The 17378-nt window shown below is 42.2% G+C and overlaps 1 protein-coding gene and 5 non-coding genes across 6 annotated transcripts in view; 5 read left to right on the top strand and 1 right to left on the bottom strand.

Moving 5' to 3' along the window:
• Nucleotides 1–17378, top strand: part of LOC134586033 (uncharacterized) — a 67607-nt gene that overhangs the window by 42519 nt on the left and 7710 nt on the right. The window contains exon 2 of the mRNA XM_063441537.1: nucleotides 11114–11968. Coding sequence (XP_063297607.1) covers nucleotides 11114–11968 — 855 coding nt within the window. The remainder of the gene's footprint in view (nucleotides 1–11113; nucleotides 11969–17378) is intronic.
• TRNAV-AAC (transfer RNA valine (anticodon AAC)) lies at nucleotides 1324–1396 on the top strand. Its single transcript has one exon. It is a non-coding gene; the product is annotated as a tRNA-Val (tRNA).
• TRNAV-CAC (transfer RNA valine (anticodon CAC)) lies at nucleotides 7381–7453 on the bottom strand. The gene has a single exon. It is a non-coding gene; the product is annotated as a tRNA-Val (tRNA).
• Nucleotides 7586–7672, top strand: TRNAY-GUA (transfer RNA tyrosine (anticodon GUA)). The gene is given in 2 exon segments: nucleotides 7586–7622; nucleotides 7637–7672. It is a non-coding gene; the product is annotated as a tRNA-Tyr (tRNA).
• TRNAG-UCC (transfer RNA glycine (anticodon UCC)) lies at nucleotides 10771–10842 on the top strand. The gene has a single exon. It is a non-coding gene; the product is annotated as a tRNA-Gly (tRNA).
• TRNAE-UUC (transfer RNA glutamic acid (anticodon UUC)) lies at nucleotides 12068–12139 on the top strand. Its single transcript has one exon. It is a non-coding gene; the product is annotated as a tRNA-Glu (tRNA).

The following is a 17378-nucleotide window of genomic DNA, read 5'->3' as shown; positions in this document are numbered from 1 at the left end:
CACACAATCATACACACATACAGAGACACAGACACAAACATACATACACATACATACATACAAATACACACACACTCATACAGAGACAAAGACACAGACATACATACACATAGAGACATGGACTCACACATACACACACACACACACACACACAGACACAGACATACATATGGATACACACACACACACACAGAGACACATACATACATACAGATACACACACACATACACAGACATACACCCAGATACACAGACACAGACATACACACATACAGAGACACACACACATACAGAGACACAGACATGCATACACACATACAGAGACACAGACACAGACATACATACACACATACAGAGACACAGACATACATACACACATACAGAGACACAGACATACACACATACAGAGACACAGACATACACACATATAGAGACACAGACATACATACACATATACACAGACACAGACATACATACACACATACAGAGACACAGACATACACACAGTCAGATATACACACAGTACACACAGTATTCAGCATTTCTGTAGTGTAGTGGTTATCACGTTTGCCTAACAAGTGAAAGACTGGGCAGAAACATTTTTTATTTTATTTTTATGTTGGTTTTGCAATTAGAGTATGTTCATTTTTCTGTTACACATGATCAGTGCATTCTTATTCGGTACCCTATTACAATTAATCAACAGTGGCTACTGACTTTTATACCCTAGTACAGCCCACAGGGTTTTACAGAAAAACCAATCAATCCGTACAATACACACAGACACTCCCACACAAAATCCTCCCCACAGCCTGTGATATAATTACTGAACACAATGGGTAATATAATTATCACAGGCAGAGGAATACAGTTTTTACACAATATTAATAACTTCTAAAATATACATGCCATTCACATAAAACATACATTTTCATAATCAGCATGCTGGAAATAAACACATACTAAAAAATCAGGGCAATCGGTTCAGGGGTTTAAAATGTTAAGGGAAAGTCTAATTTGACCGACCAAAAGCACATTTTCATGCCCAAAAGAGTTCCATAGATTTGGGCTGTGTGGTCGGTCAATTCCACACAGAAAAACGTCCCGTTCGAATACGCACAGATAGTCAGATACGCACACACACAGTCGGATATAGTTGTGTGTAGTGCCCCTTTTACTATCCTCCTTTTACATACCAATAATGCAACATGAGACATAGTTGCATTATATAGTGCTGTATAGTGCTGCTCTCTGTATAGTATAGGTCTGTGTATAATATCCTGGAACAGTCAGTATGATGTCTGATACATTGGAGCCTTCAGCGTTTCTGTAGTGTAGTGGTTATCACGTTCGCCTAACACGCGAAAGGTCCCTGGTTCGAGACCGGGCAGAAACATTTTTTTTTTATGATGGTTTTGCAATTATTAAGAGAATGTTCCTTTTTCTGTTACATATGATCAGCGCATTCTTATTCGGTACCCTATTACAATTAATCAACGGTGGCTACTGACTTTTATATCTTGGGGAAGCAACACTAAACCTGCAATTTGACTCTGCTCAATTTGTTTCTATTTTTTCCTAATTAATAGGAAGTCTTAATGGCCCTATAATCTTCAACATAAATCTACCTAATAAAATCCTTAGATCAGTATTTTAGATATAGCTTTAATGCTGTAACACATGGGATATGGTTATACAAATATATTATATATTGATCAATACTTTTAATTTATCATATTTTATTTATTTTTTAAATTGCATTAACATATATATATATATTTTTATAAATATAAGCATTTTATTTTGTCATGTTTTTACTGTTATAAAGAAGTCAATCCTGAAAGTGATAGTATATTGCTGCAGCTCTCGGTGACCAAGGACAGGTTGAGAAATGAAAAGTTACGACTTGTGAAGTGGAACACAATGCTGAAGATTTAACTGCATAGTTAGAAACACAAGGGACGAGAACTAAACCTAAATATGAGAGATCGCCAACGCTGGAAATGACGCCACGGACAAAGTTCTGAAAGTGACGTCACGATCAAAATGGAAGCTTGGAACACAGCCTGAGAACAGTGGGAGATGGCGCTGGAATCCCTGGGATTATCATGGACGGACTGTTGTGGATCAAACCAAGTGTTTGATTATCTGAATATCTGCTACTGTCCAAATTGTTTAAAATAGAAAGCGTGCACGTTTGTGTTTAGGGAAATTAGTGTGTGTTTGCTTACAGGGGATCTAGTGTGTGTGTAGGAGATTTAGTGTGTGTGTGTATATAGAGGATTCATAGTGTGTATAGGGATTCTAGTGTAGGTATGTTTGTGTGCGTAGAGGATCCATAGTTATGTATGGGATCTATGGTGTGTGTATAAGGGATGTAGTATGTGTGTGTGTGTAAGGGATGTTGTGTGTGTAAGGGATGCACTGGGTGTGAAGGGTGCACTGCGTGTGTGGAAAGGGTGCACTGTGTGTGAGGTGTGCACTCTGTGTGTGAAGGGTGCAGTGTATGTGTTTGGGGTGCTCTGTGGTGTCTGGGGTGCAGTGTGCTGTGAGTGTAGCGGAGCTCCAATACCCAGCATAGCTATCTCCACTATTCCTTCCTCAAAGCTGAAAAAAAGACTGTAGTAATCCAAGGCCCTTTCCCCCCAGCAACTAGACAACACATAGTTCCAAGAGTCAACTGAGTTTATTTTGGCCACACACGGCTTTTGTGCATTGCCCCCTAGCATGGGGTTTCCATATCAAAATACAAGGGTTTTCCTCTCTATTATCTGTTTCTGAGAGATAATTGCATCAGAAAATTATAATGCAATTATCTCTTAGTTACAGGAAAACATACAATATTTCTAAAACACCCCAAAAACACATTTTAATAACATTCGAATGAAGCTTTGACCAGTTTGCCACGAAGTGATGCCCCAAAACAGTTCCAGAGAAAACAAGGCAACGACCGGTCATCTTCCAAGGGTTCTCGCACGAACCCCAATGAATGCTCCCCCTGTCTGTTAGGGAGCAGATGCTCCCCCTGTGAGGTAGTTTATGCCTCCGGAACGCTGTTCTCATAACTGTTTGGGAAGTTGGATGGGAAGCTGTACTAGTTTCCCCAGTGTACGCATGGTCACGTATCCGAAAATAGTTCCACGCTGTTGACGACCATGTACCAATGCCTGCGTTCGGGAGACAAAATGGCCAGCAATTATTTGAACACGCGGCGTTCAGTGAAAACCAACTCTTGAACAAGGGGCACACGTCTAGCTTTCCCACGAACAGTTATTTGAGACATTTCGTTATATTTGAAGCCCACGAAAGAGACTGGCCGCACAGCCTGATTCTATGGAACTATTCTGGGCAGGAGCCTTGTGTGCGGTCGGCCAGAAATAAGACTTCCATACAAATCCCGAACCCCTGAACCGATCTAGGTGATTTTTTAATATGTTGCTCACCCAAATCGGGGCTATCAGGGGATATACTTTTTATGGGGTTCATGTGTGGTTTTGGGGTATTTTCAGAATGTCTATAAATTTTTATTTTTCGCCTGAAGATAATTGAGTTGATACAGTAATTGACTCAATTATCTCACAGGCAGAGGGGAGGGATTGTATGCCATATGTGGGAGTCCCTTACCTTGTACCTCTGTCATTATTGGTTTCTAAGTTTGTATCACAGTCCTCAACAAGGTCTATGTGGGTCTGCCCCTTGCATGGGGACTTGCATAAAAGGCCAGTGTGGCTACAATTAAACCAGTTCACTTAACCCTCAACACGCAGCCTCGTCTTGTGATTGTAAGGGACCGCTCTACTGCTATAACCACTAGCTCTTTTAAGAGCTCTACAGCTATATTGGATTCTTGGTCTGCTGGGATATCAACTGGAAAAAAATACTGCAGACCTACACAGACTAGGGGAAAGGACATATCTGGCGGTAGATACCCCTCCTCACTTGGGGTGACCATCACACACACAAAGTTGGATCGGTATACGAACGAGGGGGTACGGACAGCTGAACAAAGGGAATAAAAGTGTAGTTAGGTCCTCTATTCCGCTACAATGAGTCACTTGTATCTTATGTGAATTTTTATTACTATAACATAGCTCCCCTGTTCTGATCCTACACCTGCCCGCATCTCCACCCCCTTGTGCTGAGCTAATGCCCATCTCCTTTCTGTCCTATATAAATGTTGTAGATTTCTTTGTCACCCCCCCCCCCACCACCATTAGTTTAATATCTCCTCCAACTTTCTAGCTATCCTGTCCCCCAGTACTGCAAACCCTTTTCCGTTTAGGTGCAAAGCATCTGTGACAATACCTTACCTTTCTCCTCCGGACCCGCACAGCGCGGCGGTCTCACTGGCTGCTTCCGGGAGGTGGCGCATGCAGGCCGACGTCATCAGGATTTTCTCGCGAAAATTCAAACGTGGCCACGCTCCCGGACCTTTTGGGGGCGTGACTTTAAAGCTTAACACACCTCACTATATAAGGGCGCCCCTGTCCTTCCCTCAGTGCCCTAGTGTGGTTCTTGTTTGTTCCCTCTAGTGCTCTTAGTAAATTTGTCTGTTTTTCTGGTATATTGACCCTTGGCTTCCTTACTGACTACTCTCCTCTCTGGCTCCCCGAATTTTGGCTTCGTTATTTCTTGTGTATTCCGTTTTCTGTACTCCCTTGACCTTTGGCTATTCCTTTGACTATTCTCTGACGTCAAGCCCGGCCACCCTAAGGTCCGGTACACGTCTCTTTCTGGGTTACTATCTGCGTGAAGGGGTCACTGTCATGACATTACACTAGACCCTGCAGGTGCTAACCCTCATGGGCCGGTTCCTAATAACCGGTTTGAGGAACTGGACCATCGTATGGACCAGTTCGCTGTAGCATGTTAGACCTTGTTAGCTCATTTCCAGCCGGAGGAACATATCCCTGGTCATAGACCCCAGGAATCTCATATGGAGATGGTTGCAAGGGAGGCTTCTGCCCACGCTACATCCCCTCTTCGTTATGGGGGTGATCCCAAAGGATGTCATGGTTTCCTCAACCAAGTTAGCACAAATTTTGAACTTCATCCTAGATCCTACTGATAGATCGAAGATTGGTTACATTATAACCTTGTTAGTGGATAGAGCACTAGTTTGGGCCAATCCTTTGTGGGAGAATGACAATCCCATAGTTTTTAACTATGCAGAGTTTTTTCGCTGCCTTTAGGAGAACGTTCGATCCCCCTGGAAGGCGAACTAATGCCGCTAAAACCCTCTTACGAATGAGACAAGAATCTCGCTCCCTGGTTGACTATGTCTTAGAATTCCGCACTCATGCTGCCAAGGTTAGATGGAATGAGCAGGCCTTTGTAGATGTGTTCATGAATGGGCTTTCTGATAAGCTTTTAGACGAGGTGGCTACCAGAGATCTACCTAATGTGTTGAAGGAATTAATCACCTATTTAGCACATATAGACGAACGCCTCCGAAATAGACAAAACACCAGGGATAGACCTAGACGTGTGCCGGAACGTCTGGCTTTAACATTCCCTTCGTCTGAGGCAACCGCTGTCGCTCCTGCAGAACCCATGCAATTGGGAACCACACGGTTACCTGAACCAGAGACACTATATAGACGAAGGGAGGGACTTTGTATGTATTGTGGGAAAAGAGGGCATTCCCGCTTTCACTGTCCAAACAGGCCGGAAAACTCCAACACCTAAGCCCTCAAGGAGGACAGGCCTTGGGTGTAATGTGTATGTCCTCCTTCAATGACAAGAAAGAACTCAGGCTTCTTCTACCTTTAACCATAGAATGGGAGGGAAAGATAGTAACAACCACTGCGTTAATTCTTTCTGTTTCTGAATGTTGTCTCTGTTTTACTGTTATATGTTTTCTTTCCGTTTTTTGATGTTGTATTTGTATTACCGTTATATGTTTTCTTTCTATTTTTGGATGTTGTCTTTGTTTTACCGTTATATGTTCTCTTTCTGTTTTTGGATGTTGTCTCTATTTTACTGTTATATGTTTTCTTTCTGTTTCTGGATGTTGTCTCTGTTTTACCGTTATATGTTTTCTTTCCGTTTTTTGATGTTGTCTTTGTATTACCGTTATATGTTTTCTTTCTGTTTTTGGATGTTGTCTTTGTTTTACCGTTATATGTTCTCTTTCTGTTTTTGGATGTTGTCTCTGTTTTACCGTTATATGTTTTCTTTCTGTTTCTGGATGTTGTCTCTGTGTTACCGTCATTTGTCTTGTTTCTGTTTCTGGATGTTGTCTCTGTTTTACCGTTATATGTTTTCTTTCTGTTTTTGGATGCTGTCTTTGTTTTACCGTTATATGTTTTCTTTCTGTTTTTGGATGTTGTCTCTGTTTTACCGTTATATGTTTTCTTTCTGTTTTTGGATGTTGTCTCTGTGTTACCGTTATTTGTCTTGTTTCTGTTTCTGGATGTTGTCTCTGTTTTACCGTTTTATTTTTTTTTTCTTTCTGTTTTTTGATGCTGTCTTTGTTTTACCGTTATATGTTCTCTTTCTGTTTTTGGTTGTTGTCTTTGTTTTACCGTTATATGTTTTCTTTCTGTTTTTGGATGTTGTCTCTGTTTTAGCGTTATATGTTTTCTTTCTGTTTTTGGATGTTGTCTCTGTTTTACTGTTTTCCTTTTTTTTCTTTCTGTTTTTTGATGCTGTCTTTGTTTTACCGTTATATGTTCTCTTTCTGTTTCTGAATGTTGTCTCTGTTTTACCGTTATGTGTTTTCTTTCCGTTTTTTGATGTTGTCTTTGTATTACCGTTATATGTTTTCTTTCTGCTTTTGGTTGTTGTCTTTGTTTTACCGTTATATGTTTTCTTTCTGTTTTTGGATGTTGTCTCTGTTTTACCGTTATATGTTTTCTTTCTGTTTTTGGATGTTGTCTCTGTTTTACCGTTATATGTTTTCTTTCTGTTTTTGGATGTTGTCTCTGTTTTACCGTTATATGTTTTCTTCCTGTTTTTGAATGTTGTCTCTGTGTTACCGTGAAATGGTTTTATTCTGCAGACATTTTACATTGTTAAAATGTTCTTGCTTTAAGAGATGTGTTCGTTGGCCTGGTCACGGCAGCTGTTCCTTTTACTATCATTGCCGTAATGTTTGGTGCCTCTCTATATACAATTTAAACATTTTTTTTTTAGTTTATAACTGGTTTGCCCCCAATACAATAAATGAATGTATAATATACTGATTTTATCTTCCTACAAAAAGAAACAATGTTCTAACACCCTACTTTTACGTTTTCCCAGTCTTCTGTTTTTTGCCCTGATCCAATATTGATTGCTTTATTTTACATTTTGTGTTGGAATATCACCATATGAAAAAAGGGAAACGATTATAGTGCCTAGAATGTCCCCTTTAAAAATAAAAAAAAATAAAAAAGTTGTTTCTGCCCGGTCTCGAACCGGGGACCTTTCGCGTGTGAGGCGAACGTGATAACCACTACACTACAGAAACCACCATGTTTTCCAGCAATTCTGAGGACAAACAGATCTGTATATATCTGTGTATTTCTAGATACAGACGCTACTCGCTGTAATACGATACAGTGTATCAATAGAAATGTTATTTCCCAAAACAAAACATATCCCTTCGATAGCTCAGCTGGTAGAGCGGAGGACTGTAGAGAGAAACTCAGACATCCTTAGGTCGCTGGTTCAATTCCGGCTCGAAGGAAATTTTTTATTTACATCATACAAAGTGTCCCTGATTTTATTACATTGTATATCATTTATATACACAAATATAAGCATAATATATATATATATATAACTTTCCACTGTTCCGCACTCATTGCTCCAGGTCTTGTTAACCCCTTAAGGACAGAGCTTCAGAAGCTTGTCTTTCACTTAATGACAACAGCATTTTTTGCATTTTTTGCTGTTTGCGTTCAACTGCAGTTTGCATTTTACTAATTTATTGCACCGACACATATTATATACCGTTTTTTAAAGGACAGAAAGGGCTTTAATTTGATGTAACATATAAATACATAAATGCTTATTTATTATAAAAAAATACAGAAAAATGCAAAAAAAAAAAGGAAAATTTAGATTTTTTTTACAGTTTTTGCAATAATAATGTGTGCACAATTAGTGCAGGTTAAGGAAAGTAATTAAAAATAAATTCATTTAGTTGTTCTGATTTACAGAATATATAATGTGTCTGGGATTTTAAGTTTTTTTTGGTAGTTACAGGTCACAAAGCACAAGGAGTAAAATAAACTTTTAATATGGAGCGATTTTAGAATTTGGTATGTTTGTCTTGTAAGCTTAATAGCCACAAAAGAAAACAAAATTGCAAAACAAAAGTATATATTTTTATAAAGTAGACACCACAGGCTATTGTCCTAAGGTTGTTTTGACACTTTCTACGTAGCCATTTCACCGCCAACCTCTGCTAAATATTGGAGTAAAATTGTGTTTTTGGGGGGTTTTCACACACAAACTTATAACAAAGAACTTCTCATGTGTATTTTGTAAAGTTGGTGTGTGCTATTCCTGTACAAAGTTTTATTTTGTGTTAAGTTACATCTGCTGAGTAAAATGACACCCCCATTGTATGTCTTTGGCACTATTTCGTGAAGCTACAGTGCCATATAGGAGACCTGTCCTTTTCAGTATTCACAGTCGAATTTTGAGAGACGGATTTAATGAGCCTATGCTTCCATTTGGGGTATTATAGTAGTTTGACTGTTCAAAAAACCCCACAAAGGCCTACCATTTGTAAAAGTAGACACTTCAGGGTATATCATAAGGTGCATATTGTGCTTTAACATGCCCCCATTTTTTCACCAATATATGCCAAAGTATGTGGTAAAAAATAATTTTGTGCATTTTTTACATATGGATTGCATTTTTGCTGGGCATTTTGTATATTTCATATGTGCCACTAAGTTCAAAACCCCCAAATTATGCTCAGCTAAGTCTTCTGAGTAAAAGGACACCCCCATTGTATGTCTTTGGCACTATTTCGTGAAGCTACAGTGCCATATAGGAGACCTGTCCTTTTCAGTATTCACAGTCGAATTTTGAGAGACGGATTTAATGATCCTATGCTTCCATTTGGGGTATTATAGTAGTTTGACTGTTCAGAAAAACCCCACAAAGGCCTACCATTTGTAAAAGTAGACACTCCAGGGTATCTCATAAGGTGCATATTGTGCATTAACATGCCCCCATTTTTTCTCCAATATATGCCAAAGTATGTGGTAAAAAATTATTTTGGGCATTTTTTACATACGTATTGCATTTTTGCTGGGCATTTTGTATATTTCATATGTTCCACTAAGTTCAAACCCCCCAAATTATGCTCAGCTAAGTCTTCTGAGTAAAAGGACACCCCCATTGTATGTCTATGGCACTATTTCGTGAAGCTACAGTGCCATATAGGAGACCAAGCCATATCAGTTTTTACCGAACTTTGAATTTTGACGCTGGGCCTATGTGCAATTTCCAAGCATCCTCGCAGGTTTTAAATTCAAACTACCCCACATTTCTTAAAGTAGACACCCCAGGGTATTTCAAAAGGTATATTTTGAACCTTAGCGTGGGATCATTTTTCCGCTAGCTTGTACCAGGTGTAGTGGTAATAAGCGTTTTTTCTGCCTTTTTGACACACAAAGTGAGTTTGCACAGTATATTTTGCAAACCTTATGTGTGCTACCACTGTATAATACTTTATATGTTGCTCAGCTATGTGGTCTGAGTACAGCAATACCCCCGTATGTACCTTTGCCAGGTATATGTGGATGTTGAAGGGGCACATTTGAGACGCAGCCATTCAGTTTTTTTCTAACTTTGACGTTTTACGCTGTGTCCATGTTCCAATTTCAGTAGTTTAGATGGTTGGTTATTGAAACTTCCCCACAAACACATACTATTTATTAAAGAATACACCCTGGGGTAATTCAAAAGGCATATTTTGAACCTTGGCGTGGGATCATTTTTTCTCTAGTTTGTTCCAGGTGTAGTGTTAATGAGCTCTGACATTGCAGGGATCTGGGGTTAATTTTAACGGGTGGCGGACAAGATCCGTCACTCGTCGTTAAGGCAATCCCCTGAGTGACGGACCATAAGTATATATAGGTTCTTGCTAAAGTGCACTCACAGGACTCAATAATATTTCTAATCGTGCTGTTTATTCAAGCATCAAGTAATACAAAGAAGTGTCAACGTTTCAGTCATTGCCGAACTTTTTTCAAGTCAATTGCCGGACTTTTTTCAATATTAATAGGATTATAATCACTCGGTATAATATATAACGGGATTATAATCACTCAGTATGATATATAACGGGATTATAATCACTCAGTATGATATATAACGGGATTATAATCAGTCAGTATAATATATAATGGATTATAATCAGTCAGTATAATATATAATAGGATTATAATCACTCAGTGTAATATATAGTGGGATTATAATCACTCAGTATAATATATAATAGGATTATAATCACTTAGTGTAATATAAAGCTGGATTATAATCACTCAATATAATATATAATGGATTGTAATCAGTCACTATGATATTTAATGGGATTATAATCACTCAGAATAAAATATAATGGATTGTAATCAGTCAGTATAATATATAGTGGATTATAATCACTCAGTATAATATATAATGGATTATAATCACTCAGTATAAGATATATTTGTGTAATAATGACTGAGAATATAGAATGTTTAATAGTAATTACACCCAGTGTATACTGTCAGGTGTGAACCTGGGTCCCAGCTCTGTGAGTACACTATAGTCTCTGTTACCGCGTTGGTGGTATAGTGGTGAGCATAGCTGCCTTCCAAGCAGTTGACCCGGGTTCGATTCCCGGCCAACGCATATGATTTTATAAATGGGATATGCTATCATTATTACAATGTTTACAATTTATTCATGCACTATGTTATCATTATTACAATACTTATTATGCTTTATGTATTGACTAGTTTTATTAAAATACTTATTGCATTTATTAATTGTGCTTGACTTTTATTGGGATGGTTAGATGGGTAATATGAGGTGTTTAATATAAATAATTTATCATTTATATTATGAATGGGGGTATAAGGAGGTGTAGGTGATGGGGTATGTGGAGGTAATGGGGTATAAGGAGGTGGGGGTGATGGGGTATTTGGAGTTGGAGGTAATGGGGTATATGGAGGTGGAGGTGATGGGGTATATGGAGGTAATGGGGTATATGGAAGTGATGGGGTATATGGAGGTGGAGGTGATGGGGTATTTGGAGGTGATTGGGTATATGGAGGTGTAGGTGATTGGGTATATGGAGGTGATGGGGTATATGAAGGTGATGGGGTATATGGAGGTAATGGGGTATATGAAGGTGGAGGTGATGGGGTATTTGGAGGTGATGGGGTATTTGGAGGTGTAGGTGATGGGGTATATGGAGGTGGAGGTGATTGGGTATATGGAGGTGGAGGTGATTGGGTATATGGAGGTGTAGGTGATTGGGTATATGGAGGTGATGGGGTATATGGAGGTGATGGGGTATATGAAGGTGATGGGGTATATGGAGGTAATGGGGTATTTGGAGGTGTAGGTGATGGGGTATTTGGAGGTGATGGGGTATATGGAGGTGATGGGGTATATGGAGGTGATGGGATATATGGAGGTAATGGGGTATATGGAGGTAATGGGCTATATGGAGGTGTAGGTGATGGGGTATATGGAGGTGATGGGGTATATGGAGGTAATGGGGTATATGAAGGTGGAGGTGATGGGGTATTTGGAGGTGATGGGGTATATGGAGGTGTAGGTGATGGGGTATTTGGAGGTGATTGGGTATATGGAGGTGTAGGTGATTGGGTATATGGAGGTGTAGGTGATGGGGTATATGGAGGTGATGGGGTATATGGAGGTGTAGGTTATGGGGTATATGGAGGTGTAGGTGATGGGGTATATGGAGGTGTAGGTGATGGGGTATATGGAGGTGATGGGGTATATGGAGGTAATCAGAGGGGATCTAGAAGAAAAATAAGACTGATAACTGTGTAACAGATTGAGAATTCTCCGTATCTGGACATAATGAAAATTCATTTTCACAGCCTCCCATATGGTCTAGCGGTTAGGATTCCTGGTTTTCACCCAGGCGGCCTGGGTTCGACTCCCGGTATGGGAAGTTAAACTTTTATTACACATTTTAATTATCTTCTATTGCTGGTTTGTCAGATTTATAAGTTAGTGAAATCTTTAATTCTCAAAAAATTGAGAAACAAAATATTAATTGTTGTACTACCTGTTGGCGAAACAGGCGTCCGCCGCGCAAAAATCAAGTATTAGTGTGACAGGTGATTTTAGCGCCCCCTGCACCCCACGGAAGCATGCGACTCCAGGCTCCATTAGGGAACTGCACGCAATGTCAGGCTGTCCGGCTGGAGGGGAGTGCTTTGGGGGCTCAGATCCAGGCTATACGGGGATAGACTTTGGTCCCTATTAATATTATGTATGTTTTGGGGTGTTTTGTGTTTTATTCCTTGTACCTCTAGTGCCTGGGAGATAATTAGTTTAAGTAAAGTAAACTCACTTATCTCCCGGACACAGAGACTCCTGGGTGTGTTTTTTAGACATGTGCAATTTGGTTCCATCCGAATTGAAATTCGGACGAAATTCAGACATTCGGATGCATCCGAATGTCCGAATGGCTGAAGTCCCGAATTTCCGAAGTGCCGAATTTCATAAGTCCGAACCGAAATGCTGAATTTTCGAAGTGCCGTATTTCGGAAGTCCAAACTGAATTGCCGAAGTGCCGAATTGCAGAATTTGCAAAGTGTCGAAGTGACGAATTTCGGAAGTCCTGAACCGAACCGAATTGCAGAAGTGCCGAAAACGGGTAGGATTGGGGTTGGGGTAGCGATAGGGGTTGGGGTAGGTTAGAGGTAGGGTTAGGAGTAATGTTAGGGGTAGGGTTAGGGGAAGGTTAGGGTTAGGTTAGGAGTAGGGTTGGGTTAGGAGTAGGGTAGGGTTAGGGTTAGGAGTAGGGTTAAAGATAGGGTTGGGTTAGAAGTATGACTAGGGTTAGGTTAGGAGTAGGGTTATGGTATGGTTAGGAGTTGAGTTAGGGTAGGGTTAGGGTACCTCTACCCCTAACCTATCCCTACCCCTAACCCTACCTTAACACTACTCCTAAACCTAACCCTACCCTAACCATAACCCTAACCCTACCTTAACCCTACTCCTAACCCTACTTGTGGTGTCTGCTGCAGTGCTTCGAGTCCTCAGGAAGCGTTAGGAGCATCCTTCAATGGAGGTACCCAGTCGGGGTGCCAGGTGATCCGTTACATAACCGTAACCCAATCCTACTCCTAACCCAACCCTAACGCTAATCCTTACCCAACTCTAACCCTAACCCTACTCCTAACCCAAACCTAACCGTACCCTAACGCTACTCCTAACCTAACCCTTACCCTACTCCTAACCCTAACCCCACTCCTAACCTAACCCTACTCCTAACCCTACTTCTAACCCAACCATAACCCTACTAACCCAACCCTAACCCTACTCCTAACCCTACTCCTAATCCTAACCCTACCCTAACCCTAACCCTAACCCTAATCCTAACCCAACCCTAACCCTACTCCTAACCCAACCATAATTCTACTCCTAACCCTAACCCTACACTGTTCCGAAGTCCCGAAGTGCCGAAGTCTCAATGTCTCGAAGTGCCGAAGTCTCGAAGTGCCGAAGTGCCGAAGTCCCGAATTTCGGAAGTGCCGAACCGAACTGAAGTGCCTAATTGCCGAAGTTCCGAATTGAACCAAATTGCCGAAGTCCCGATTTGCCAAAGTGACTAATTTCGGAATGTCGAACCTAACCGAATTTTTTGGCCATGCACATCCCTGGTGTTTTTCTTATACTTTTGCTGGAGACCCCATGCTGGGGATCTGTGTATAAAAGTGGACCATCTGGCCATAATAAAACATTCCTGTTGTACCCTTCATCAAGTCTCGACTGATGTTTGGGTATGCTAATGACAAAGCTCTTTATTTCTCACGATTTGGTTGGATTTTGAGAGAGTACGAATCAACGTACTATATGAACTGGCTATAATTCACACTACCTTATAGGAGTTCGGGAGAGTGCAAACGAATGTACTATATGAAATGCATGGGGTTCGTTACAGAGGGGAGTTCATCCCATTCACTCGTACTGTGGCAGAAGGTTTTGTATAGTGGGCACCCACACAGTTCCTGAACCTTGGTCCATGTCCCAGGCAGTGATGGCGAACCTGTGGCACGCCGGGTCCTTTCTGTGGGAACGCGGCCATAGGTTCGCCAATAATGCAGAGTAGGCACCTGCCTGCCCGAAACGGCAGGCACCTACTCTGCTTCCGGGTCTGGAGACAGGGGAGGGATCTTTGCAGCAGCTCCCCTGTCCTCCCGCGAGCAAGCTGTGTGGAGCGTTGACGCGCGTTACCATGGCAACGCTCCACACAGCATCGTGCGGGAGGACAGGGGAGCTGCTGCAAAGATCCCTCTCCTGCCTCCTGACCCGGAAGACTGCTTGCCACCACCGGACCACAAGGGATGGCTGTGTCCCCCCTTCCTTCATTAGAGGTAAGAAGGAGGAAGGGGGGACTGATTTAATCTACTTTTTTTAATTTTTAATTTTATTACTTTAGCCCTACACCCCCCACACAGCACCCCTACCCCCCCACACAGCACCCCTATCCCCCACAGAGTACCCCTACCCCCATACAAACAGTACCCCTACCCCCCCACACAGCACCTCTACCCCCCCACAGAGTACCCCTACCCCCCACACAGCACCCCTACCCCCCCACAGAGTACCCCTACCCCCCCACACAGTACCCCTAACCCCCCACACAGTACCCCTACCCCCCCCACACAGCACCCCTACCGCCCACACAGTACCCCTACCCCCCCACACAGCACCCCTACCCCCCCTGTTATAGATTGAATAGCAGTTACTTGTCTTCAAGCGGGTGTGTCAGGCCTACAGTGTGTGCTCTGCAGAACTGTTCCAGTGCACATTGCCACTCATATCTGGTGTCTATGTAGCGTGCTTTTACAAAGAAAAAAGGTTTCCAGTGTAAGCTAATAGCAGCCAGTCAGTGTCCTTCAAGCGGCTGTGTCAGGTCTTCCTTCAGCGTGTGCCCTGCACAACCCTGCCAGCGTACTTTGACAGTTGCCACTCATATCTGGTGTCTTTGTAGCGTGCTTTTACAAAGAAAAAAGGTTTCCAGTGTAAGCTAATAGCAGCCAGTCAGTGTCCTTCAAGCGGCTGTGTCAGGCCTTCCTTCAGCGTGTGCCCTGCACAACCCTGCCAGCGTACTTTGACAGTTGCCACTCATATCTGGTGTCTCTGTAGCGTGCTTTTACAAAGAAAAAAGGTTTCCAGTGTAAGCTACTAGCAGCCAGTCAGTGTCCTTCAAGCTGCTGTGTCATGCCTTCCTTTAGCGTGTGCCTGCACAACCCTGCCAGCGTACTTTGACTGTTGCCACTCATATCTGGTGTCTCTGTAGCGTGCTTTTACAAAGAAAAAAGGTTTCCAGTGTAAGCTAATAGCAGCCAGTCAGTGTCCTTCAAGCGGCTGTGTCAGGCCTTCCTTCAGCGTGTGCTCTGCAGAACTGTGCCAGTGCACATTGCCACTCATATCTGGTGTCTCTATAGCGTGCATTTAAAACCAAAATATTTTTTTTCACTGTTATAGATTGAATAGCAGTTACTTGTCTTCAAGCGGGTGTGTCAGGCCTACAGTGTGTGCTCTGCAGAACTGTTCCAGTGCACATTGCCACTCATATCTGGTGTCTCTGTAGCGTGCTTTTACAAAGAAAAAAGGTTTCCAGTGTAAGCTAATAGCAGCCAGTCAGTGTCCTTCAAGCGGCTGTGTCAGGCCTTCCTTCAGCGTGTGCCCTGCACAACCCTGCCAGCGTACTTTGACAGTTGCCACTCATATCTGGTGTCTCTGTAGCGTGCTTTTACAAAGAAAAAAGGTTTCCAGTGTAAGCTACTAGCAGCCAGTCAGTGTCCTTCAAGCTGCTGTGTCATGCCTTCCTTTAGCGTGTGCCTGCACAACCCTGCCAGCGTACTTTGACAGTTGCCACTCATATCTGGTGTCTCTGTAGCATGCTTTTACAAAGAAAAAAGGTTTCCAGTGTAAGCTAATAGCAGCCAGTCAGTGTCCTTCAAGCGGCTGTGTCAGGCCTTCCTTCAGCGTGTGCTCTGCAGAACTGTGCCAGTGCACATTGCCACTCATATCTGGTGTCTCTATAGCGTGCATTTAAAACCCAATTTTTTTTTCACTGTTATAGATTGAATAGCAGTTACTTGTCTTCAAGCGGGTGTGTCAGGCCTACAGTGTGTGCTCTGCAGAACTGTTCCAGTGCACATTGCCACTCATATCTGGTGTCTCTGTAGCGTGCTTTTACAAAGAAAAAAGGTTTCCAGTGTAAGCTAATAGCAGCCAGTCAGTGTCCTTCAAGCGGCTGTGTCAGGCCTTCCTTCAGTGTGTGCTCTGCAGACCGGTGCCAGTGCACATTGCCACTCATATCTGGTGTCTCTATAGCGTGCATTTAAAACCAAATTTTTTTTCACTGTTATAGATTGAATAGCAGTTACTTGTCTTCAAGCGGGTGTGTCAGGCCTACAGTGTGTGCTCTGCAGAACTGTTCCAGTGCACATTGCCACTCATATCTGGTGTCTCTGTAGCGTGCTTTTACAAAGAAAAAAGGTTTCCAGTGTAAGCTAATAGCAGCCAGTCAGTGTCCTTCAAGCAGCTGTGTCAGGCCTTCCTTCAGCGTGTGCTCTGCAGAACTGTTCCAGTGCACATTGCCACTCATATCTAGTGTCTCTGTAGCGTGCTTTTACAAAGAAAAAAGGTTTCCAGTGTAAGCTAATAGTAGCCAGTCAGTGTCCTTCAAGCGGCTGTGTCAGGCCTTCCTTCAGCGTGTGCTCTGCAGAACTGTGCCAGTGCACATTGCCACTCATATCTGGTGTCTCTATAGCGTGCATTTAAAACCCCAATTTTTTTTTTCACTGTTATAGATTGAAAAGCAGTTACTTGTCTTCAAGCGGATGTGTCAGGCCTACAGTGTGTGCTCTGCAGAACTGTTCCAGTGCACATTGCCACTCATATCTGGTGTCTCTGTAGCGTGCTTTTACAAAGAAAAAAGGTTTCCAGTGTAAGCTAATAGCAGCCAGTCAGTGTCCTTCAAGCGGGTGTGTCAGGCCTACAGCCTGTGCTCTGCAGACCTGTGCCAGTGCACATTGCCAGTTTGCCACTCATATCTGGTCTCACAGTAGCTTGCACGCATAGTACCACTAATCCCCCAAAAAATGACAAGCAGAGGCAGGCAACCCCGCAGGGGCCGTCGTGGTCGTGGTGCTGTGATTCCCTTT

Source organism: Pelobates fuscus, chromosome 2, assembly GCF_036172605.1.
Source record: "Pelobates fuscus isolate aPelFus1 chromosome 2, aPelFus1.pri, whole genome shotgun sequence".
Lineage (NCBI taxonomy): Eukaryota > Metazoa > Chordata > Amphibia > Anura > Pelobatidae > Pelobates > Pelobates fuscus.
This window is presented reverse-complemented; position numbering and strand designations above follow the sequence as displayed.